This window comes from Lepidochelys olivacea (assembly GCF_965140295.1).
Source record: "Lepidochelys olivacea isolate rLepOli2 genome assembly, chromosome: 5".
NCBI lineage: Eukaryota > Metazoa > Chordata > Testudines > Cheloniidae > Lepidochelys > Lepidochelys olivacea.
The window spans coordinates 13,300,175-13,324,098 of NC_140415.1; the positions used below are offsets into that span (position 1 = coordinate 13,300,175).

Sequence of the window (23,924 nt, forward strand, 5' to 3'; positions counted from 1 at the left end):
GTGGGTGCCTAGGGGACTTAGGCACTTACAGTGATAGGAGGCAGCTGAGCAGCGGTTTTGAAAATGTCAATGGTGGCCCTAAGCACAAATACCTTTGAGGATCTGGCTCTAAGTGATTTGCCCAAGCTCAAAGAGAAACAGGAGCTTGAACCCAGGCCTCCTAGGTCCGAGGGCATGTCTAAACTAATGATTAGGCCCTGGCTACTCTCCGAGTGCAGCGGCTATGGTGCCATAGCTGTGCTGTTGCGTAATGTAGCCACTTCCTACAGCAATGGAAGGGGGTCATAAATAGAAAGGGAAGGCTAACCACCTTTAAATCCCTCCTGGCCAGAGGAAAAAACCCTTTCACCTGTAAAGGGTTAAGAAGCTAGGATAACCTCGCTGGCACCTGACCAAAATGACCAATGAGGAGACAAGATACTTTCAAAGCTGGAGGGGGGAGAGACAGAGGTTCTCTCGGTCTGTGTGTTGCCTTTGCTGGGACCAGAGCAGGAATGCAGGTCAGAACTCCTGTAAAGGGCTAATAAGCAATCTAGTTAGATATGCGTTAGATTCTGTTTTGTTTAAATGGCTGATAAAATAAGTTGTGCTGAATGGAATGTATATTCTGGTTTTTATGTCTTTTTGTAACTTAAGGTTTTGCCTAAAGGGATTCTCTATGTTTTGAATCTGATTACCGTGTAAGGTATTTACCATCCTGATTTTACAGAGGTGATTCTTTTACTTTTTCTTCAATTAAAATTCCTCTTTTAAGAACCTGATTGCTTTTTCATTGTTCTTAAGATCCAAGGGTTTGGGTCTGTGTTCACCTATGCAAATTGGTGAGGATTTTTATCAAGCCTTCCGCAGGAAAGGGGGTATAGGGTTTAGGAGGATTTTGGAGGGAAAGACATTTCCAAGTGGGCTCTTTCCCGGTTATATATTTGTAAGACGCTTGGTGATGGCAGCAATAAAGTCAAGGGGCAAAAGATAAAATAGTTTGTACCTTGGGGAAGTTTTCACCTAAGCTGGTAAAAATAAGCTTAGGGGTTTTTTCATGCAGGTCCCCACATCTGTACCCTAGAGTTCAGAGTGGGGAAGGAAAGGGGGGTTGACAAAGAGGGTTTTCTGTTGTTGTAGGAAATCCATCTCCCTCCGCAGCAGTAGCTAGCCAAAGGCAGAAGTCTTCTGTCAACCACGTGCATCTAAGTGTAAGGGGACTGTTGCCCCCTTACTAACATTCAGTGGGGGTGTTTTGGTTGGCTAGCTCCAAGTACTAAAAGGGGAAGGGTCTATGGGAAATCAGGACCCTGAGACTGATAGTCCCCAGGAACAATGGGGAGAGGCCAATGCTCCAGGTCAGCCTGAATGACAGGGCGGGCATGCTAATCAGGGAGTCAGGAGGCCAGGGAGCTCCCGTCCTCCTCTGTGTGAGCTTGAATTGCCTGGGTCAGACAGAGTGGCGCCGAGCTAAGGAGAAAGCAGGGACCCGAGCTAAGCTGGGGAGCAGAGCTGTGCCAGATCCAGAGGGACCAGAAAAGCAACCCAGAGAGAGCAGACCCTGTCCTGGGAGCAGAGCTGCAGCCCCAAAGCCAGAGGCACAGCACAGAAAGAGCAGACTTGCCCTGGGAGCAGAGCTGCAGCAACCAGAGCCAGAGGGGCCAGAAAAGCAGGCCACGAAGCAGGTCAATGCTAGGAGCAGAGTCGCAGAAGCAGCCTGCAGAGCAAACCTGTGCTAGGAGCAACCAGAGGCAGAGGGGCCAGAGAAGCAGCCCAGGGAGCTGGAGGCAGAGCAGCAGCAGCAGCAGTGCAGAGACAGAGCGGTGGAGCTGGGGCTGGAGCAGTCCGGAGCTGGGTGAGACTGAGGGGGACCCTGGGCAGCAGGCCCAGCACAGGGAGATGCCTCAGCCAAGGGGCTCTGCAGGCCAGGCTTGGATCGTAACCCCAACAGGGCGGGGGTGACACTGGGAAGAAGGGTCCTACCACGTAGAGTGTGTGGCCACCACCAGAGCGAGTGTCCAACCCACAGCATCCCTACAGCACAGCCAGGGCCTGAGAAGAAGGCCGGGAACATACAAGGAACAGACTGTGAACTGCCCTGATATTCCAGAGACACTATTTGTGATGTTCCCTGCCACAGAGCAGGTTGATGTGTTTCCTTTAACCTTTCCCATTTTTCCTTATTCTTTTTAAAATTAATTGTTGATTGAATAACTTGCATTTGCTTTCAATTGTATGTAATGGTCAGTGGGTCAGAGAAGCACCCAGTGCGGAGAGAGTACCCCGGAGTGGGGACACCCTAGCCCCTGTCCTAGGTGACCACAGCAGGGTTGGGGGTCGAGCCCCCCCGGAATTCTGGGCCCAGCCTTGATGAGGACTCTGCCAGACAGGAGAGTGGAAGGGGAGCCCTCAAGGGCAGAGAGGCCACTGGGTAAAGGAAGTGGAAGTGAGGACTCGGATCCTTTTGCTTGCCCACTTCACTGGGGTAGTGCAGAAGCCAAGAAAGTTGCCTGCAGTAGCGGGACTATTCCCCCGCTTACATATGCTGGGGGTTAGGTTGACATAGCTATGGGGCTCAGAGGTGTGACTTTCACAGCCCCTGACTGCCATAGCTATATTCACCTAACTTTTAAGTGCAGACCAGGCCTCAGTTGACAGCAAGCTGGGGTGTCAATCTGCCCTGCACTGGCATGCCCCACATTAAGTGTCTGTGTGGACTGTGCTGCCATTCACTAAAAGTTCCTAGTGCCCTTTGATCTGCCCTGCTTTGAAACGGGGTAGATCAAAACACCCTAGGAGACTTTTAGTGTGTGGCAGCAGAAACCAGACAGACACTTAATGCTGGGCACGCTAGTGCAGGGTAGATTGACACCCCAGCTGCCGCAAACTGAGTGTTTGCTTAGACAAGCCTTAGGCTACTATAACCACTGTACTATCCTTCCTCTCTGTTAATCATTTGGATAAGCAAAAAGAACAGGAGTACTTGTGGCACCTTAGAGACTAACAAATTTATTTGAGCATAAGCTTTCGTGGGCTAAGCAGTTAGACACAGGGCTATTTTCCTGAGCCATCCCAAACCTTTTGTGTTTTGTCCATTCTACATCAGCACAGGGTGAAATTGCCACATTGGCTTCCATGCAGTCACATAGGCGTAATTCAGCACAGGATGCAGCCTGCCATTTGATGTTGGAAAGGGTTAGTTAGGACATATTGAGGACTTTGTGACAAGCACTGAGTCAGTGCGAAATGACAGGGAGCCTGAATGTGATCAATCACAAAGGGAAAGCCAGGAAATGAAGGGAAGAAGATAGAGAGTCAAACCATTATGCTGCCAAGCAACATACTGTCAGAATAATTTTATGCAGGCCTAGCCCCTGAGATTGCTGATCCTCACGTTGCTCAGCCTTTATCAGCTAAGTGGGAACTGGTGTCTCTGGCTGAGTTGTGATTTGTTATCTCCTCCGCTGACACAGCAGTTGGGTATTGTTTTCAGTAGGGTCCCTCTCTGGGCTGCTGATCCAATATCCCTCCAAGTTACTATTTAAATATCATAGTCTGATGGAAAAGTACAGGTAAGTGGCAAAAGGGGAAAATGGATATTGAGAGCAAGAGAGCACACATAAATTGTTAATAATCCAGAACCTCAGGGAAGCGCTAGAAGTTCCAATTTAGGGAGGCACATAAATAAACTGGACACATTGAGGAGATGCCCCGGTGGGCTTTTGAATCCACCTTGCTGGTAGAGAAAGGAGGGCAACATGCTGTTTTTCCAGATTTGCTTCGGGTCAAAAGCCCTCAGCAGCAACAGCAGCAGCATTTCATCACTTGGTGGTCTAAGTGTACGCATCCCCATGCTAACATACACTCTCTTTCCCAGTTCGTCTGGAGAGTCAGTGGGAGTCTTTCAGTGGACTTCAACGGGCTTTGGAGCAGGCCCTAAGAAAGCAGCTATTAATGCAGAGACCAGTCCTTTAGGCCATGAGCTGGTCAGTTTCTCACTGGTAAGCTCTCTGCTTACTTGTCAGGAGATCAAAGTGCATTAATGGAAATAATAAAGTCAATTGTGGTTGGTCCAGTCAGTGGCTCAGATCTCCCATTCACATGGAGATAGAAACTTGAGGCCCTCTGTGACTTGACCCAGGGAGTATCTGAATCTCCATCTCCCTTCTTTAATCCTAGAACTACATTTCCTTTTTGAAAAAAGAAAAGGAGTACTTGTGGCACCTTAGAGACTAACAAATTTATTTGAGCATAAGCTTTTGTGAGCTACAGCTCACTTCATCGGATGCATGCCGTAGAAAATGCATTGGGGAGATTTTATATACAAATTCCCACTGCAGACAGGTTATGCAGAGCATGGCACAGGAAGGATGCAATTAGTGGCTTTTGAATGTGATGTACACATTTCCAGCATAATCCTCTTTGCCATAGAAATGTCCTACAGGCTCAAGACGTGCTCTGGAAAGTGAAAATGACATCCTTGCCATCATTACAGGAAGCACAAACATTGAGCCAGTCTGGTGTCTCTGGACAGATCTTTAGTTACGGGTTTCTCTCTGCTGTGCCAGATATTACTGTCTAAACAAAGGACTGTTGAAATAAATGGATCAAGTTCTCATTTGACCCAGAATCTCTTATGGGCAGTGACTTTATGTTCCAATGCAAATCTGACCTGGGACTGAAATATTGGCTGAGCAAAAAGAGAAAAAAAAATAAATATTACTGGAGTAAATACTATAGGGCTTGATCCTGTGCACTTTACTCTGAGAAATCTTCCATTAAATTCAGTAAAGGAATGGTACTGCAAGGCCAGATTCTGATTTCAGTTACATCGGGGTAAATCCAGGTTATTTGTGTTCCAATTGATGTTAGCGGAGGTACTATGGGTTTACCCTAGTTAACAGATTTCATCCTGTGTGTTTTTCAGTAACTATTTGCTCTTTGTGATGTGTGGTTGGTCAGTTGCTTTGTACTGGTATTGTTTCTGCTTCTGTCTGGATGACCACAACAGAAAGAGAGAGGTGACAGAGATTTCAAGATGGCTGTGCTAAGACTTCCTTTGAAGCCACAGGCCTGCAGATGTATTTCACAAAGCTTCTGTCTTTCCTCAGACATCCTCACAACCACACACACTGCTTGTAGGAAAGGAATAAAAAGTCACAAATTCTGTCAAAGCAAGTTTATGGCTTTTATCTTAATGAATGTTCCCGCAGGCAGCTAGCCAATATGGGCCCGGGTCTAATGGAGACTGTCTTCATCAGAGATAAAAATACAGAGTGTAATATTCTGCCCCAGAGCAGCGTGAAACATTTGTAATGGAGCCTCCGAGCTGTAGACAAATCATCCAGTTTCATTAGGCTCCCAATGTGTGAATGTCTTCATTCAACCATTGCCAGCGAGTGAGCTCATCAGAACCAATGTATGATCGGGTTATACACGGAATTGTTCAAAAGTTGGTGGTTTGTGTGTTCAATCAGCTGTTTTAGGGTATGTCTATGCTTGGAGCTAACACACTAAGAGTACGAGTGTAGCCTTGGGAGAACAGGCAGCAGCGAGCGGCAGCAGGTGCTTGTCGTGCCAAGTACACACCCACGGTGTTCAGGCGAGTTTGTTATCGAGGGAGCTAGCTTTGCTGCTCCCCTGCTGTCCATGTTTCCCCACTTACACTCCTACTTCTGGTGGACTAGCTCGAAGAGAGCTATCACTAGTATGTCTACACGAGCTGGGAATCACAATCCCAGCTCCGAGTGTAGGTGTCCCCTTAGTTTCAATCAGCCAGTGATTATGGGTCTTCCCTCCATTAGAAACACCAGCTTGTTGCTTGGTTTCAGGACAAATTCATGCAAAACCACAAATTTCAAATATGTCCACTGCATAATTCTTCCACCGCTTCTGACTTGTAGAGGCACCCTAGAGAATAGATGGCCAAACTGTTTTGCCTTTGTCTGACCTAAGATGACCCCAAAACACTGCCTGGCATAAGAACACCCTGCTCTCTAAGGGAGTTTGGAGCCACTTCTCAGCTTTGCAGATTAGGCTGAACTTTACTGTGTATTCAAAGCACCATGCTAATTGTTGGCACCCAGTACAATAAATAATATGCTTCCAGTTCAATACCATAACATTGTCCCAAGTTCACCCCAAACTGGACCCTGCTTCTCTCAAGCGGCTTCCAAACCTGGTCAGAGATTTGAGTTTGTAAGAAAACTTCAACTTGGGTACATTTCCTGTGTCTTTTGGCTTAATTGTGAGCATTGTTCTAGTTGCAGGGTTATGTCTCGTGCAGTCCACTGTACAGTAAGTGTGTAATGAACAAAGCATTCGAAAGCAACCTCCACTTGTCTCCAGTGTGCGTGCTGTATGGCCTGCTGTCTGCGTGCTGTAGGAAGTAGATTATCTGACTGTCTCTCAGAGGAGTTCTGAAAGGAGAGTTTTGTCCAGCAAGAATTGTTATTGTATTTTCAAGAGGTAGGTGGGTGTCTATTTATTTAAATGCCCTTGAGAAGCAATCGCATTTCACGCACAAATGGGGAGGAGATGGATGGTGGTGGAGTGTATGATGCTAATGACTTGCAGCAAGAACTGATCTTGATACAGTGGTCAATGGTGTGTTATATGCATGGCCCCATGTTGAGCGTGTTTGGAGATACACCATCCTCAAGGGAGTTCTTGAAGGAATGCTGGGCCTCAGGGAGCAGAATTTCTCCTGGAGCGCTCAGCGCACTATGATCACTGATACACTCCATCAGAGAGAGCAGTATATTAAACCATCAACCACGGCCCCACTTCAGGCCTCTCTGCACTCCAAGGTGTCACAGACGAAGAAATCCATGTGCTCTACTGATCACAGGGTCTGTATTGCCTGGTGTATGCAGATGGGGGAGCAGGGGAGGGAGGAGGGCTGGGGCTCAGTGTGCGATCCCTATACATCCACGTAAGGGCCAGTCTCAGTGTGGTGCATAGTGAAATCTGTCTTGATATGGGAGAAAAGTTAGAGTGGAGAGTTGTAAAGAATTGTAGTGAGATGCTGCGCACCCTTAATTCGTTACAGACTCTTTTGCCAAAGGGATGCCGATTCATTGCCTGGGTCCTAATTGTGGCTCTGCCAGTAGGTTTCTGTGTGGCCCTGGGCAAGTCACTTAACTTCCATATGCCTCATTTTACCTGTCTATAAAGTGAATCTGATACTGTCAACCCCAAGTATTAAAATATTAGTCAAGCCCTAAAAACCATGAGACTTTTTTAAAAAAAAAAAAAGATAAATCTAGGGTTCTTTTTCTTTCTTTTTTTTTGGGGGTGCTGAGCCTTTTGGGTGTACCTGAGTCACATTCTGAAGGTTTTAAGCTGAGATTTTCATGAAATAACCTGACTCCAGGAGCCAAGGCTTGACAAAAAACAGTAGTGTAGTTGAGGGGAAAATTTGGGTAAACAGAGTTTTTACCCACATCTCATCTGGGAAATATGGAGTTCAGTTTACCTACTTTTTTTATACCACTTTGCCACAGAAGAAAAACACTAAATATCATGAGATTCGTAAGAGTTGACAAAAGAGATAACACCACCTACCTACACCGGGATGTTGTAAGACGAGATGAATATAATGTTTCAGGTGTTCTGATTGAAAGCATCATAGAAGTGCCAATGATTATTTTTTGTCTCTGATACTTATATGGCCCCCAGTACAGTAGCGTCTGAGCATCTCACAATATTTAATGCGCTTATGCTCACAAAACCAGTGGTAAGGGAAATGCTAATATCCCCATTTTACAGACGGGGACTGAGACAAAGAGAAACTTAGGGCTTGTCTCACATGGGACTTTAGTGTGGGGCAAACCAGGGTGTGAATCTACAGTGCACTAGTTTGCCATGCAGTAATGTCCTATGTGGCACAGTATGCTGCCAGTTCTGCAGTGAATTCTGACCTACTCCCGGTTGGCGACAGCCATTGTACTGTAGATTAACACTCTGGCTTGCTGTGCACTAACATCCCATGTAGACAGGCTCTGAGTGACTTGCTCAAGGTAAAACGGGAAGTCTGTGGTAGAGAAGGGAATTGAATTCATGTCCCTTGGCCCATTACTAGCACTAGCTGGGGTCTGTTTGAGTGAGAGGGACATGGGCCTCTAGTAGGTAGCACCTGGTTTATTGTTAGTTTTAGGAAGGATCTTGCATATGTTACCAAAGGGCTATATGAAAACCAGGCCTCCCAAGATGAAACAAACAAGCTGGATGTCTTTGGTATAAGGTTTCACTTGCGCTGAATAAAAGAGATGGCCTTAGGCTTAGAGGATAAGAGAGTCTACATTTTCGGCTTTCATCTGTACCGGAAGACTTATTCTAATAAACCTCTGAGGTTTATTACAAACACTCATCTTATAGTATGAGACACACTAAAAATAAGTAGTTTGTATGATGATATTGCTGTCTTTAATTTCCTACATGAGGATGTTTTTTCAGTGGGTGTGCAGCATGCATGTTCAATCCCTAGTATGCCAGCCAAGATGGCAGCTGTTATGAATGCAAAAGTTCTAAGGAAATAGGTATTTATGTGGTGAATCAGCCCACTGGCCCATGTAGTCCAGGATCTTGTCTCAGATAGCAGCCAATGCAAGAGGCTTCAGAAAAAAAGTATAAAGCTTCCACCCTGGACAATGATGGCACTGGGGTACATGTAACATTTCTTCCTCTATCCTGGGAGTTTGTGGCTGTCTTGTGTGCGAAAGCAGGAAGGTTTATATGCTTTAAAGATTTCATGTTTGGTTTAATGCAGCTATCCAGCTTGTGCACACATAATGCAACTGCTGGCTTTTGTGGAGGTATGTTTGGAAATGTGGTCAGAGGCATACAGATGGCTTTGATCATTAATTTGAAGAGATGGAAGACATTTATGAGGCTGTGTAATCTATTTCCCTCCAGGCATTGTTCCTGATGGGGTATTCTAGAGGAAGTCCTGTTGCAGAGCCTTTGTGGCGGTATTTGCATACCTCTGTGATAGACTTGCTTTTCTTTTGCAGGTGCTCCTTTTCAAAGGTCTCAGCACCCCCATGCTACCTCCTGCCGGCACTTCCATCTGGGCCCCCAACCTCAGATCTCAGCTGACTTCCCTCTCCCTCACCCTGTCCAGCCACAGCCAGGGCTGAACCCTCACATGGCGACAGCTCACCAGCATAACGGCCCACTACACCAGCCCCTACCACCTCTGCCAGCCCTGCCGTTCCAGGATGTGACAGGACCCTCCTTCCTACCTCAGGCGCTACACCAGCAATACCTCCTCCAGCAGCAGCTCCTCGAGGCCCAGCACCGCAGGGTCATGCCTCATCCCAGGTGAGTGACCTTTCCACCAAGAAATAGGGCAGCCAGCTACAGGCCATGAACTAACCCACCCCAGCCAGCCCATGGCTCTCGAGGGTGATGTTTCTTCTTACATATGTGACATAACAATACAAGCTCAGCCCTCAGGTACCTGGGGCTGACACCCAGTGTCATCAATGGGTCTCACACACATTTCAATCAGGGCTGAGTTTGGCTCCATGTCCTGTTCCAGGAGCGCAGTAAAACAAAGTTGATGTCAGACTTGACTTGCTGGATGTCAAAGAACATTCTACACATGTCCGACCTGCTGGAGGGGATAAATACCCCTGGCCTGATTTTTCAAATGCAGAAGTTCATGAGACCTTCTGAGGTTAGAATGGAGGGATGCCCCTGTGGGCATCCCTCCATTGTAGGATCTGAAAAGTGGTTCTGAACAAATGATTGTTAGGGGGCTTATTCCTTCATCCACTTACTTCCCTGGTCCTTCTTGCATGAACAGAGAGCAACAATACCTGAAGTCCAAAGGTGCAAACAATTCGATGTTTATTGGGGTGAACTTCCAGCAAGCATGATTCCAGTTTCCTTCCTTAGTATCCTCCTTCCCAGCTCTGACACCACAGAGCCTTACACCCGTGTCCCTGTTCCCATTCCTACCCTTAGCCAAACATGATTCCAACTTCCTTACTCCCATTCCCTGTTCCCATTTCCCCCTTTAGCAAAACATGATTCCAATTTTCTTACCCCCATTCCCTTTTCCCATCTCCCTCACCCACATGCCCACGCCCACCCACTTCCTCATTGACTACAGATTATTATTACAGAAATGGCCCACCTTAATTATGCACATTGTAGGGAGAATGGTCACTTTGGATGAGCTATTACCAGCAGGATAGTGAGTTTGTGTGTGTGGTTTTTGGGAGGGGGGTGAGGGGGTGAGAGAACCTGGATTTGTGCAGGAAATGGCCCAACTTTATTATCATGCACATTGTGTAAAGAGTTGTCACTTTGGATGGGCTATCACCAGCAGGAGAGTGAATTTGTGTGGGGGGGTGGAGGGTGAGAAAACCTGGATTTGTGCTTGAAATGGCCCAACCTGATGATCACTTTAGATAAGCTATTACCAGCAGGACAGTGGGGTGGGAGGTGGTATTTTTTCATATTATCTGTGTATAAATAAAGTCTGCTGCAGTTTCCACGGCATGCATCCGATGAAGTGAGCTGTAGCTCACGAAAGCTCATGCTCAAATAAATTGGTTAGTCTCTAAGGTGCCACAAGTACTCCTTTTCTTTTTGCGAATACAGACTAACACGGCTGTTACTCTGAAACCTGAGATTATATAGTAAAACTTGAGTTCTGTTTAGCTATACCTTAACCAATCATTTTCCTGAAATTTAACTAACCAATCCTAACATATTGTAACATGATTATGTAACCAATTATATCCCACCACCTTAATTAGTTTACACCCAGCAAAATTAATTATACAGCAGACAGGAACAATCACGGAACCAGACAGAGATTATACAGACAAACAATAGCAAAGTGGGAACTATAATGACAAGACAATACAGAAGTGAGGATTTCACATCCCAGCTATTGATAAGCTAGTTCTTGCCAGACAGGATGCTATCAAACTAAGTTTCCTTTTACATTTTCTAGGCACTTCCATTTCTCTGGAGGTGATAGCCCAATAGCACCTTCTTTCAATGTGACTAGTTTGGAATGTGAGGATGTGACTGTTCGCTTCCCAGCTTATGGCTGCCTCTGCTGCTTAGCCAAAGGCCTTAGCCTAAGAACAGGGCCTCAGACTGTCACAGTAAGAGAAGGCCCTTACACCAGCAGACAGTGATTTTGATTCTTTCTTTTATACCTCTAGAACTAGCCAAGTGATAAGAATACACCTAAATTCTTAAAGTACAGGCCTTTGCAGACAGGCCTGAATATCTTTATCCTAACAATGATGTCCTGGGGCCCCATCTTTCACTCACTTCCTATGACATTTGGTTTCTACCTGACTGTGCCACAGATTCAGCCGGCACCAAAACTGTGGTCTTTCAGGGTCAGGTATCATCAAGAGGAAGAGAGAGTCTGCAGAGCAGATTTTCAACTTCTGTTGCACCTATGCAATCGTATGGGGATCCACAGTACAAGCCCCTAGATAGAATGGGATATGTAGCTGCTCAGCTCTTCTGAAAACCGGCCACTAGGGTTTTTTTTGTTTGTTTGTTTGTTTTCCAAGTTAAAAAAAGTTCCAGTACGAGTGACATTCACAGTTGTGACTATGTATGAAAAATCATTGAGTGATTCCTTACAGAAAACACCTGACTGATGTGCCCACCATGCTCTGAAAACTTAGATGCATGAAGGAAACTCATTAAGCATATAAAATATATACATAGATATGTACATTTAGTGGTGGGGCCTAAAAGCACATGGGAGATCAGAATAGGTGAAAGTTACACAAAGGTAATGGGGAAAACATTTAGCTTCTTAATTATAAGACTAGTTGGGGAACTGAATTTAAAAGTACTAAGACAGAGTCTTCTCTCACACTAGGGTAACTCACCTGAAGTCATTGAAGGTAATAGTGTAAATGACAGGAGAATCAGGATGACAGTTTTAAAACTGTACATAATCTATACTGGGCAAGAGAGAAAATGGGTAGTTTGTATGAGATCTATAAATGTTTGCTGCAGGTTTCACAACCATATAGGAGACTTGATCCCATATTCTGGGTCTGTTCGCTTATATGTACATATTGTGGAAAGACAGAGGATCATCCTTCTGGATGTAGGTTTGATGGCTATAATCCAGCTGCATACAGAGTAAATGACGCATCTGATTTGAAGAACATTTTGTCAAGGAAGGCAACTTGGCTGCAGACTAGACTGATGACTGCAAAGAGAATAATTTTAACTCAACAGAGATGGAAACTGATGTCTAGCCTTACTCAGACTGCATTTCTTGAGAGAGTGGTTTATATAAAATATAGGATGGGGAGACCTATTTGAAAACATATGGAAACCATTTGTGGGTTATACTAATGGATCAAGAATTAAAGCATGAAGCTTTGCAATAATGCTGTGTTTGGAAGGATTGCTGCAAAGTGAAGGTTCCTCCTTTCCATGTGTTTTCCTTGTTAAAGGTGTTTTCTTATACTCTTCTTGTGCTTGTTTTGTTTTGCATGGGTTAGTTCTTTAAGTGGATTTAATGATTAGTAGCAAATATATTTGTGGCTAGGGTAATGATGATATGTTTATTACTTGGTTGTACACTGCACTCTTCTGAAACCATACAGTGCAGTTCTACATAAAAATGTCCTCAGACAATCAGATCAGTGGTACATCAATGGGTTGTTGACTTTGTGGTCATGGGCCCCTGGGGGATTCACAAATCAGGTAATGGGGACACAACCCTTATGGCTTTCTCACAAGGTTACATGGGTGATGCTAACTATATGGGAGGGAGTTCTCAGGGGGTCCCAGTATGGAAAAGATCAAGAAATGCTCATGTAGTCCAGCATATCTTGTTCAGGGAAACAGCTAGTACCAGAGGAATCTGCAAGAATCTCTGTTGCTGGCAGCTGTGGAATAGCCTGTCTACAGGAAAGGTTTCTTTCAAACCCTTAATAGGGAGAATCTGGTTTATGTCTTGTAGCGTGCGGGTTCTATTGTGACTCTGAAAAATGAAACCTGTTTACTCAGCAGATTTAACTCCATTTGGGCTATATCCAGAGTTCTTTACTTAGATTTACTCAGTCTTTGCTCAGGCAAACTATCAGTATCAATGTATGCCGTGTAGTTGTACCTCACTCACCTTATCAGCGTCAATAGGAGTTTGACTACATAAAGACTGAGCACATAGGTTTCACCCTTTGTATGTTCAGAGCCTCATCTGTTTACTTCAGGTCTTGTTTACATATAGTTTTTGTCTCTCTCTAACTATATCAATTTAGAAACTGATATTGTTAAAGCCAAGCAATCCCACAGTGTGGATGCAGTTCAAGTAGTCAAGAGCTGTGAGTAGACCAGCCCTTAGACACACAGCTTGTACTACCTCCTTCTTCTCTTAGCCCTGCAAAGACAAAACGACTAAAGGAGAGCAAGCAGGGGGTCTATTCTGACCTGCATATCATCAAGAGAAAAAACAATATAATAAAATTCCAGGATTGTTATTTTGAAGGCTAGAACGTCAGAGTCAGTGTGAAGTGATGGATACAACTACAAGCATGGCTGAGAGCTCTTTTTTGTTTAGATTGTCACCAGGTTGAATTGTCACTGGAATTCACAGTCTGTTACCAACCAGTTTTTAAGTGTTCAGCCATTTTGACTTTCCAAACTCCACCCCTGGGATGTACAGCTACAGTAAGGCATGTATCTATGTGCATTGCCTGGAGTCCTAGACCACTGTGATATCAGAAATAACTCAACCAATCACTGCCACCTTTACTTAGGGTTGCCAACCCTCCAGGATTTTCCTGGAGTCGCCAGGAATTTAAACTAACCTTTATGAAACCTCCAGGAATACGTCCAACCAAAGTTGGCAACCCTGTTTACAGCTAATTTGCATGCCACAATTTCATTGGCTGTACGAGGGAGACTGCTGGTGGATGGTGGATTGCTTGGCCCAACTGCCACACCCATGTGCAAGCCTGGGTCTGAGCTGCTACCTGTTGACTAAATTCCAGGGGCAGGGCCAAATTTTTCTCCTAGTTACCAGCTGTGGAGTCTGTGGAACGCCATTCATAAAAACAGGTTAATATGTTGAATAAGTTAGTAAGTTGGACGAGAAGCTGGATATGAGTCAGCAGTGTGCCTTTGTTGCCAAGAAGGCCAATGGCATTTTGGGCTGTATAAGTAGGGGCATTGCCAGCAGATCGAGGGACGTGATCGTTCCCCTCTATTCGACATTAGTGAGGCCTCATCTGGAGTACTGTGTCCAGTTTTGGACCCCACACTACAAGAAGGATGTGAAAAAATTAGAAAGCGTCGGGGAAGGGGTTGGAATGGGGGCTGGGAAGAGGTGGGGCAGGGGTGGGGCCTCATGGAAGGGGTGGAGTGGGGGCAGGCCCAGGGCAGTGGGAGCTGGGTCAGTGGTGTGGCCCTCAGGCCAAAGTACTAGTCCTCATGTGGCTCTCGTGGTCATTTGAGTTTGAGACCCCTGATATACTCTGTTCTCAGTGGTAGCAGATGACAGAACAAGGAGTAATGATCTCAATTTTCAGTGGGGGAGGTTTAGGTTGGATATTAGGAAAATCTTTTTTACTAGGAGAGTGGTGAAGCACTGGAATGGGTTACCTAGGGAGGTGGCAGAATCTCCTTTCTTTGAGGTTTTTAAGGTCAGGCTTGACAAAGCCCTGGCTGGGATGATTTAGTTGGGGATTGGTCCTGTTTTGAGCAGGGCATTGGACTAGATGATCTCCTGAGGTCCCTTCCAACCCTGATATTCTATGAATGTGGAGACAAGGATGGATACAGAGAGTAGAGATACAGAGATAACTGAGTGCCAAATTAGGATAGCAGATTGACTATCCCTGAGCCACTAAGTATATTTTTTGATTTACAGATTTGAGGCTGTTTGTGGTGCTGATGCTCAAAATTAACGTACTTTTGTTTTTGCTTGTAAACGGAGTAAGTTTGGATAAAGTGCTGGAAAGGGACTGAGGTGACCTGGATCCTACTCCTGGCTCTGCCACTGACCTTCCATGTGATTTTGGGCAAGTCCCATCACCTCTCTCCCTCTGCTGCCCCTCCCTCTCATCCCTTGTGTGTCTTGTCTGTCTAGTCTGTAACCCCTTAAAAGTGTGACCATTTCTATTGCTGCTGTTTTCTTGCCTTATTTGCGATTATGTGCTTAGGGTGCGATAAAAAAATAAAGTTCCACAGAAGAGCAATATCTTTTCCTCCCTGTATTTTAAAGAAAGGAAGGAAGGTATGTTTGGTGAGGGAGCTCTAGGTGCACAATGTTCTACCTAGCAATCTGCCCATCTCTTACCCCCTGACATCATTCAGCCATGGCCTTCTTACCTCTAAAAACACTTGCCCTTCTCTTCACCCCTGCAGGCGGACTCAGGAGCGCATGTCTGTTCAACCTCATCGGTTACACCCAGGCTTTGACTTCAGCCACCAACTGCAAACTCCTCAACCCATGGGGCCCCAGCCCAGGTATTTAGCTGAAGGCACAGACTGGTAAGTCTTTCATTTCCCCTGGTATTTTGGATGAGGCATAAAACCAAAGCCATAAGCAACTGTGGTCATTAAAGATTATGGCCCCTGGGTCCTATGGGAAAATGTTTATACTTTGACTTGCTATAATAAATTAATGATAATGTTCCCATGGCACTTTTTACAATATGATAAAACTTTGCACTTGTATAGCAAGTAGGGGCATTAACCCCTGAGGCCCAACCAGATCCCAGCTTGGGCAATTACATTTCCTTATCTATATTCGTGCTGCAATTTTACTTACAACTAGTGGGTCAGATTTTCTGCTGCATACAGCATATGTTGTGGGTGCAGCAGACTGTTTTGAAGTCAATTACAGCACTCTGATTCTCTGCCTTAGCCTTTAGTCAAACTAGAGCAGACTGGAGGCTGCTCTCGACAGTCCTAGCTGTCTCTAGTTCCCTGCTGCATTGTGTTCTGGCCAATGGGATTCCTCTCTTCGTGGTCTGCGCTGCAGGACCTGTGGAGAGGGAGGGATAGAGGCCAGCAGAGCTAAGGCACATTGAGCTAGAGAGTCTAGCCCAGAAATTCTTCACTTCTGCTCCTGAATGGTGGTTTAAAATTGCCATGTGCTGTTAAACAGCTGCCACGTTCCATTGCAGAAGTGGCTGCAATTCAATGAGTGTGGGTGTCAATATGATAGCACATAATGGAATTTCTGTTGTTTTTGTTTCAGTTTCCTTTTTTTAAGAACCAAGGAAATTACACACAAAACTATGTCGGCGGCACATTATGAAAGTTGCAAAGTCAGGCACCCAAAATTTGGGAAATGCCAGAATTAAGGTTGCATGTCTTAATTTGATCCCCTTGTGCATAGGCATTACGAGACCGTCATTAGTTACATGATCACATACTATTTATTCAGCAGGGCTCCTGCCTCATTCAGTGCACAGGAGGGAGATGTTCTGGGGATGAATCAGGGCTGTGTAGGGAAGGAAGCTGTTGTCTGTAGAACCCCTTTTACTTTGGTTACAGCAGTTGGAAGGTGTGTAGAAAAGCTGCCTATATCACCTGCCAGGTGGTCTCTCATCCAAGTACTAGCCAGACCCAAGGTTAATTTAGCTTCCGAGATCAGACAAGATTAGGTGCATTCAGTCTATTATGGTCTTGGAATGTATGTAGTGGATGAGGCAGGGATTGCAGGAAGAGAAAGGAGGATCTCTTGGTTAAGGCAGTTGAATGCTGCCCAGGAGAGCTGGATTCTATCCTTGCCTCTGTCACCGTGTTATTGTGCAGTGGGAGGCAATTCATTAAAACCAAACTTTTCACAGGAATTGCGTGTTCCTCATTTTATGGGTTCCTGATTTGAGAGTCTGGGGTTTGATTTGTGGAAGTGCTAATATTCATAGCTGAAACTGAAGTCAAGGGGAGCAGTGCTTGGAACATATACAGAGCTGTGTAATGCTAAGTACTCTGAAACATCAGGTTCTAGATGTGTCAAATTGGGCACCCAAAACTAGTGGATACTTTTGACTTTAATCTCGCTGTACTTCAGTTCCCCATCTGTAAAATGGGGATAATAGCACCCCTCATCTCCCAGGGGTGTTCTGAAAATAAATAATTAAATAAATACTTGTGAAGTGCTTGGCTACTAAAGTGATGAGAACGACAGAAAAGCCCACCAGGAAATTAATCATTCTGTTGTCAGGACCAGTGTTCCCTCTAATTTTTGACAGGCCATGTGCTCAAAAAATTTCTTCTGTGCAAATTTTTGACAGGCTGTGTGTGCAAAAAGTTTCTTCAGTGCAAATTGTTGTGCTTCGGTGCGAATTTTTGTGCTCATGGTGTTTCACCGTGTACGCGGGGTTTAGGATCTGCGTGCACACGCACACAGCTTAGAGGGAACAGTGGTCAGGACATGGTTTGAATAGTGTGCAGTGAAAACGGCACAAGTCCACATTGACCAACGAGGGAAAAACAAATTATTGAATAGCTGCTCAATAAGTGAGCACAGTCCATTCTGCGCCCTGAATGTGGTGGGGCTGCTGTGGAAAAAATAGCATATGATCATGTAATTAAAGCCTGGATCATAATCCATATGCACAAGGGGGACGAATTAAGGTTGCACAGACAACCTGAATTCTGGCATTTCCTAATTTGTGACTTTGTAACCTTTGAAGTTCAGTATCAATATGGCCTGATTCTTCTGTCTCTTTTTCTCAAGCATTCCCATTATTGACACCAACGAGAGCAGAATTTGGCCCAGTTTCTATGTGCTGACAAGTGCTTTAGGTTCTCTCTAGATGGAATAGTGCTCTGTGTGTGTGTGTGTGTGTGTGTGTGTGTGTGTGTGTGGTGTTAATTATGCTCATTATAAAGCACCACTTAACATCCTATTTTTGCCTTGGTTGTTCAATAATCTTACAAAACCGAAGGAGTGGCTGTCAGGAAATCATATAGTATATATGTATATATACTTTTAGGTGACTCATCTCCCCTCAGGGTGCCTGTACTAGTCTATTCAGTGATAGATGTAAAAACATTCTTGTAATGTATTAATACATCAGTGGAGACTGCATTCACTTGAAGGTAAGGGAGTGTATTTTTACATGAAAAGGAGATGGGTGGAATTGCTGAAAGTGATCAGATATTTCCAACAGCCATACCTTTATTAAAACATAAAACACTCCCTTTGGTCCCACAAATTGTCTTCTGAATATGCATTTAGTGAGTGCAATCTAACCTGTTATCCTGGCTTTAATCCTTAAATTATTATTTCCAAGTGAGATGAGTCCTATGGGCATTGCAACAAGATGGGAATCTATGATGTCTGTGCATCAGAAAGCTGTGCCAATGTCGGCTTGGGCTAGATCGTTGGTGGTGGTTGTTTTTGCTTTCCCCAGCTAGCTTGTTATAGTCATTCATTTCAAAATGCTCAGAAAACATCCAATATGGTCTGTTAGTTGGGATCCTCCTGCCTGTGAAGCAACATCATGTAGTGGGCGTGATTTTTTTTTTTTAAAGTTAGGTGCACAATTGTGTGGTTAATTTGGTGATTGAATTATAGTGCTGCAGTTGCACATGTAAATTGTGTAATTGTGCAGATACATGATGTGCACTGAAGGATGCCTTGTCATATGAATAGGATCCCCACCTGACTTTTCCATTGGCATGTCGTATAACCTTAGACAATTGGGATCTCAATCTTGTAGCTTACGCTTCCCCTGCATTGAAGCATCAAGCAGATCAGAGATAAAAAAGATTGGGACCCAAGCATCGTGGGCTAAAACCCACGTCATCGGATGCATGCAGTGGAAAAGCGTTGTTCTAAATCAGCCATAAAAATGTTGGCATAATGAGGGGCCATGCGGGTACTCACAGCAGTGCCGCTGACAACATCTTCATCACTATAAAAGGTTCTTTTTCTCCTGCTGATAATAGCTCACCTTAACTGATCACTCTCATTATAGTGGGCACGGCAACACCCATTTTTTCATGTTCTCTGTGTATGTATATATCTTCCTACTGTATTTTCTACTGCATGTATCCGATGACGTGGGTTTTAGCCCACAAAAGCTTATGATCAAATAAACTTGTTAGTCTCTAAGGTGCCACAAGTCCTCTTTCTTTTTGACAGATTTAGAGTCCCTGGAGGAACAACAGGCCCTCATTTCCTAAGCATTGTTGTTAATTATTCATAAAGCAATTGCCTGTTTTTCCACCATTCACAGGTGATTTGCTATACACTTCAAAGAGAGATGAATAGAGAGCTATCCCGTGTTTACAGTTCATTTAAATGCTAGGATGTTCTTTTGATCTCTGAATTAACAGAATACAGCATAGGCAGGGACTGTTGATTACATTGTTGACCACTACTCATATATATGTAAATACACAAAAACCACAAACAGTATCTCCCCATATGTCTTTAAGGGTTGAACTTGAGTCATTCATCCTGCAGGCTGTTTCACCCTGTCTGGCCATGATGAACTCAGGCTGCGTCTGCGCTAGGAGCTAGGGGTGTGGTTTCCCTGCTGATGTATGAATACTTGCATTAGCACTGCCTGAGTTAGCACGAGTATAAATAGCAGGGTAGCCATGGTAGCACTGGTAACGGAGGCATGTCTGAGCTGTGCCGAGTACAAACCTACTTGAAACCAGTGGGTATGTACTCTGCCTGGCTCAGCTCTGCGGCCCCTCTGCTAGGCTGCTGCTACCGCCGTGGCTACCTTGCCTATTTATATTCACACTCACTTGATGAAAAGAAAAGGAGGACTCGTGGCACCTTAGAGACTAACCAATTTATTTGAGCATGAGCTTTCGTGAGCTACAGCTCGCTTCATCGGATGCATACTGTGGAAACTGCAGAAGACATTATATACACAGGTTTCAAAGTAACAGCCGTGTTAGTCTCTATTCACAAAAAGAAAAGGAGTACTTGTGGCACCTTAGATACTAACCAATTTATTTGAGCATGAGCACAAACTCACTCTCCTGCTGTGTGTGTGTGTGGGGGGGGGGCGGAGGGTGAGAGAACCTGGATTTGTGCTGGAAATGGCCCAACTTGATTATCATACACATTGTAAGGAGAGTGATCACTTTAGATAAGCTATTACCAGCAGGAGAGTGGGGTGGGAGGAGGTATTGTTTCATGGTCTCTGTGTATATAATGTCTTCTGCAGTTTCCACAGTATGCATCCAATGAAGTGAGCTGTAGCTCATGAAAGCTTATGCTCAAATAAATTGGTTAGTCTCTAAGGTGCCACAAGTACTCCTTTTCTTTTTGCGAATACAGACTAACACGGCTGTTACTCTGAAACCACTCACTTGATGAGCACTAGTGCAAATGCGTATACGTGAACAGGGACATCTCACCCTGAGCTCGTAGTGTAGACAGAGCCTCTGCTGACTTTCTCAACTTCTTGCTGCAGGAGCAGAGCCCAGCGGCTTGGCCCTCTCAGCACTAGTAATCAATTCACAGTGGTGTGCGTTTCAAAGCTATCTATTCAAGGAAAAGAATTAGAAATCAGTGGCTGATAGTAGGCACCTAAAATGCATATTTATACACCTTTATAATAGTGACTTGGTTTGCAGAGGTGTAAATACCCTGACTTTCTCTCATCCCTAAATGGAGCTGTGGGTGCTCAGCACCTTTGAAAATCTGACCATTTTTAGGTAGATGCCAAAGTCTGTATTTGGGTGCCTAACTTTGGCCATCCACATTTGAAAATGTTGATCTTTGTCCACTGAAACCTTTAAAAACTTTCTCCTTGACACTTCTAGACGCCCTAGCCAGTTGGGCCCACAGCCACAGGGAGGTAGGAAAACCCAAGAATCAGACAGGAGAGGCTTAATGGTGTCTTTTTATGCCCTGATCCTGCAAAGACATCCATGCAAACAGCCTCCTGCACCAACCCGAAGTTTCAATGGCTATAGTAGAGCTAGGCATCGATGCAGGGGTCTGCCGGGGCAGATGCCATTTTAAGAATGGGGCCTTAGATTATAATATTATTATAATTAGATTATAATAATAAAAAGAAAGAGTCGTTACTCTCTCTGTATAGCATCGTGCATACCTATGCCGCTATTATGTATGTCTATCATAAAAACTAGCAGCAGAGTCATGAATAGACAACTGGACCACACTGCTTCTCCTCTCTCTCACTTTGAATTCTTAATCTTATCTTTTGCACACTAAGTATTAGTGGGTCAGCTTATAAATCTCTCCTCATATGGCAGTCTCCCTCTTGCAACACCTTGCATCCTTCGGTGGACCTTCTCCTGGACTGAGGCTTGCTCCATTTGAGATCTCGCGTGACAGGAGGCATGGTACAGCCAAGCAAGGGCAGGAATAGGCTAGCGAAATGGCAGGAGTGGGCGTTGGAGTTCTCTCCTCACCCTCAGGATGTTTCAAGCAACAGTGCTGCCAAAGACTTCTACAGTGACTGTGTCTTCATGCCTGCCATCCGCTGCTGAGGGAAAGCAGCTTCCACAGTGCATTGAAGAAATGTTTTGATAGCTCATAACGAGCCTCAATGCCGGCTGCTCTCTTCCTCCGTTTAAGGAAAAGGAAGTTTGAGGATGGAATGAAAAGGCAATTCCTCCATTCTCATTAGCTTCGCTTTGGAAGTGCTAATACAATGGTTATTAGAGTGCCTACTTTTGTAACTCTGATAAAGTGACCAACATTCAAAGCGCTGTTTGCTACAAGATTTCTCTTGCTGGAGAGCCAAGGGATCTGTTAATTGAATTGCTGATGGAGATACCGTACTAGCTCTCTGCCCTTGGACTCCAGGAATCAAGAGGGTGGGGTTTGCCAGCACATTTTAGCTAGCGTGACCAGACAGCAAATGTGAAAAATCGAGACGGGGGTGGAGAGTAATAGGAGCCTATATAAGAAGAAGACCCCAAAATTGGGACTGTCCCTATAAAATCGGGACATCTGGTCAATCTAGTTTTAGCTCACAGGTTTGTGTCTGTATGTGTGTGCACAGGAGGGGGTCCCTGCTGGAGGGCTTATGGAGATCATAAATTTATGTCTGGTGAAAGCACGAGAAATGCAATGAGACAAACTATCTTTTTTCTGAGATTACAACAGTAGTAGATTCTCCATCTCTAGATGACTCCAGATCAAGATTAGATGCCTTTCTGGAAGAGATGCTTTAGCCAAACACAAGTGGTTAGGCTCAACACAGGAGTAGCTGGGTTAAATTCTTTGGCCTGTGTCACATAGGAGGTCTGACTAGATGATGATGATGATGTAATCTGTAAATAGACTAGATGGTCTAATGGTCCTTTCTGGCTTAAAAATTGATGAACTTCTTTCCTTATGACTCCAGCCCACTTTCTGCCCCGTTCCCCTCAGATGTATTCCTTTCCCCTGCCTATATATTGCTTCCTTCTCTTTGTTTGCTTTTAATAATAATTTTGCAGTTCAGAGGCTTGGGGTGACTGATTAGGGTAAAGTATGTACCATCTCACTTTGTGCTGTGAACCACGGTGCTCTCCTAAGCCATGCAACTGTAGATGAGCTCATCCCTGGGATGGTAAATCTCCAATGAAGACACAAGTGCTGCAGAAAGTATTGTAGGTGGGGCTCTGAGTCAGCATTGGACCATTACCCTTGTGATCTGTTAGGGGGTTCTGTTCTATGGGCTGGGCCAGCTTTTGAATACTATGTGAATTCCAGCTCTTAAACTATTTAGTGGTGTTAAAGCTCCCAAATTCATATTTGACCAAAGCCTTGCTGTGTTCTGGCTTAATTCCAATTTGGGTAATTGGTATTACTCTGCCTACCTAAAATTCTCCTTGTAGTTTCAGTTCTTCTCTCCCTGTGCTACTGTTGCTGTCCTGTGTGAAACAGATGCTTTGTTTCACATTGGAAGTGATTGCATTTTAGTGGCAGGTGAGGCATCTCCTATGTTTGTAAAGTATATAAGCAAAGTATGATTAGTATTAATAAAAAAATTAAGTGGAACAGGCAGATTCTATAGTCAGTAGAATTACTCCAGATTTACACTGGCGTGAGCGAAACCAAAATCTGGCCTGTTCTGAACCAGTTGATTCACATTGCCTTACCCGTCATCTCCTGGAGCACCAATAAGGCCACTAAATTTTTATTAATCCAACCATGAAGCCAATGGGCCTATTTCTCTACTGCCTTGCACATATGAAAATCAGGACTCTTACCGCCACTTTGTACTCGCCTTGACAAGGTGCAAGTGACTTGCACAAAGAGCAAGACAGTGGAGAATCTGACCTAGTTCTGCTCTACTGTAGTGCTGTAAATCTGGAGTAACTACTGATGTCAGTGGCATCACTCTGGATTTGCACCGTTGTAGCTGAGAATGGGACCCAATGAACTGCATGCATAGTATGTGAGAGCATGCTATGAATTATAACGGGCAGTGTATATGGGCTCAGAAATAAAGCGAGGGTTTTAAAAGGAAGATTGGATTTATGTTTTCTGTATATATGTATTTTCGGTCTCATTCTTACAGGGATCTTAGTGTTGATGCTGGACTGACGCATGCCCAGTTCCAGGTCAGGCCAGTTCCTCAGCACTATCAACATTATTTAGCTACATCTAGAATGCACCATTTCCCCAGAAACACATCCTCAGCGCAGATGGTAAGTGAAACACTTCTGCTGGGAAATGTTTTATGCATTGTCTGCCAGAAAGCAGTCAAAATAAAGGCTGTTATCTTTCCATCACCTGTCTTCTAAGAGTCCCACTTATCTCTGGCTGTGGGAGGGAGTCTGCCTGAGAGGATAAGGTTGCGTCATTGTACACATTGGGCAGGAAAAGTAAATAGGATTACTTCTGTTACCGTCAATGGAGCGACACTGATTTTACACTAGCTGGCCCACAACATCTAGACAGAATGGAAAAGATATGGAACACTGTACCACTGTAGATATTAGGGTAAATTCCACTCCCAGGTAAACCACTGTAAATCTAGATTAAC

At 44.6% G+C, this 23,924-nt stretch overlaps 1 protein-coding gene across 2 annotated transcripts in view; it reads left to right on the forward strand.

The window, feature by feature from the left end:
• The window catches only part of ARK2C (arkadia (RNF111) C-terminal like ring finger ubiquitin ligase 2C), a 116,743-nt gene that overhangs the window by 82,009 nt on the left and 10,810 nt on the right, over positions 1-23,924 (forward strand). For both annotated transcript variants that reach the window (XM_084629464.1, XM_084629463.1), the window contains exons 2-4: positions 8,994-9,303; positions 15,355-15,480; positions 23,457-23,586. In XM_084629464.1, the coding sequence (XP_084485590.1) occupies positions 8,994-9,303; positions 15,355-15,480; positions 23,457-23,586 (566 nt within the window). The remainder of the gene's footprint in view (positions 1-8,993; positions 9,304-15,354; positions 15,481-23,456; positions 23,587-23,924) is intronic.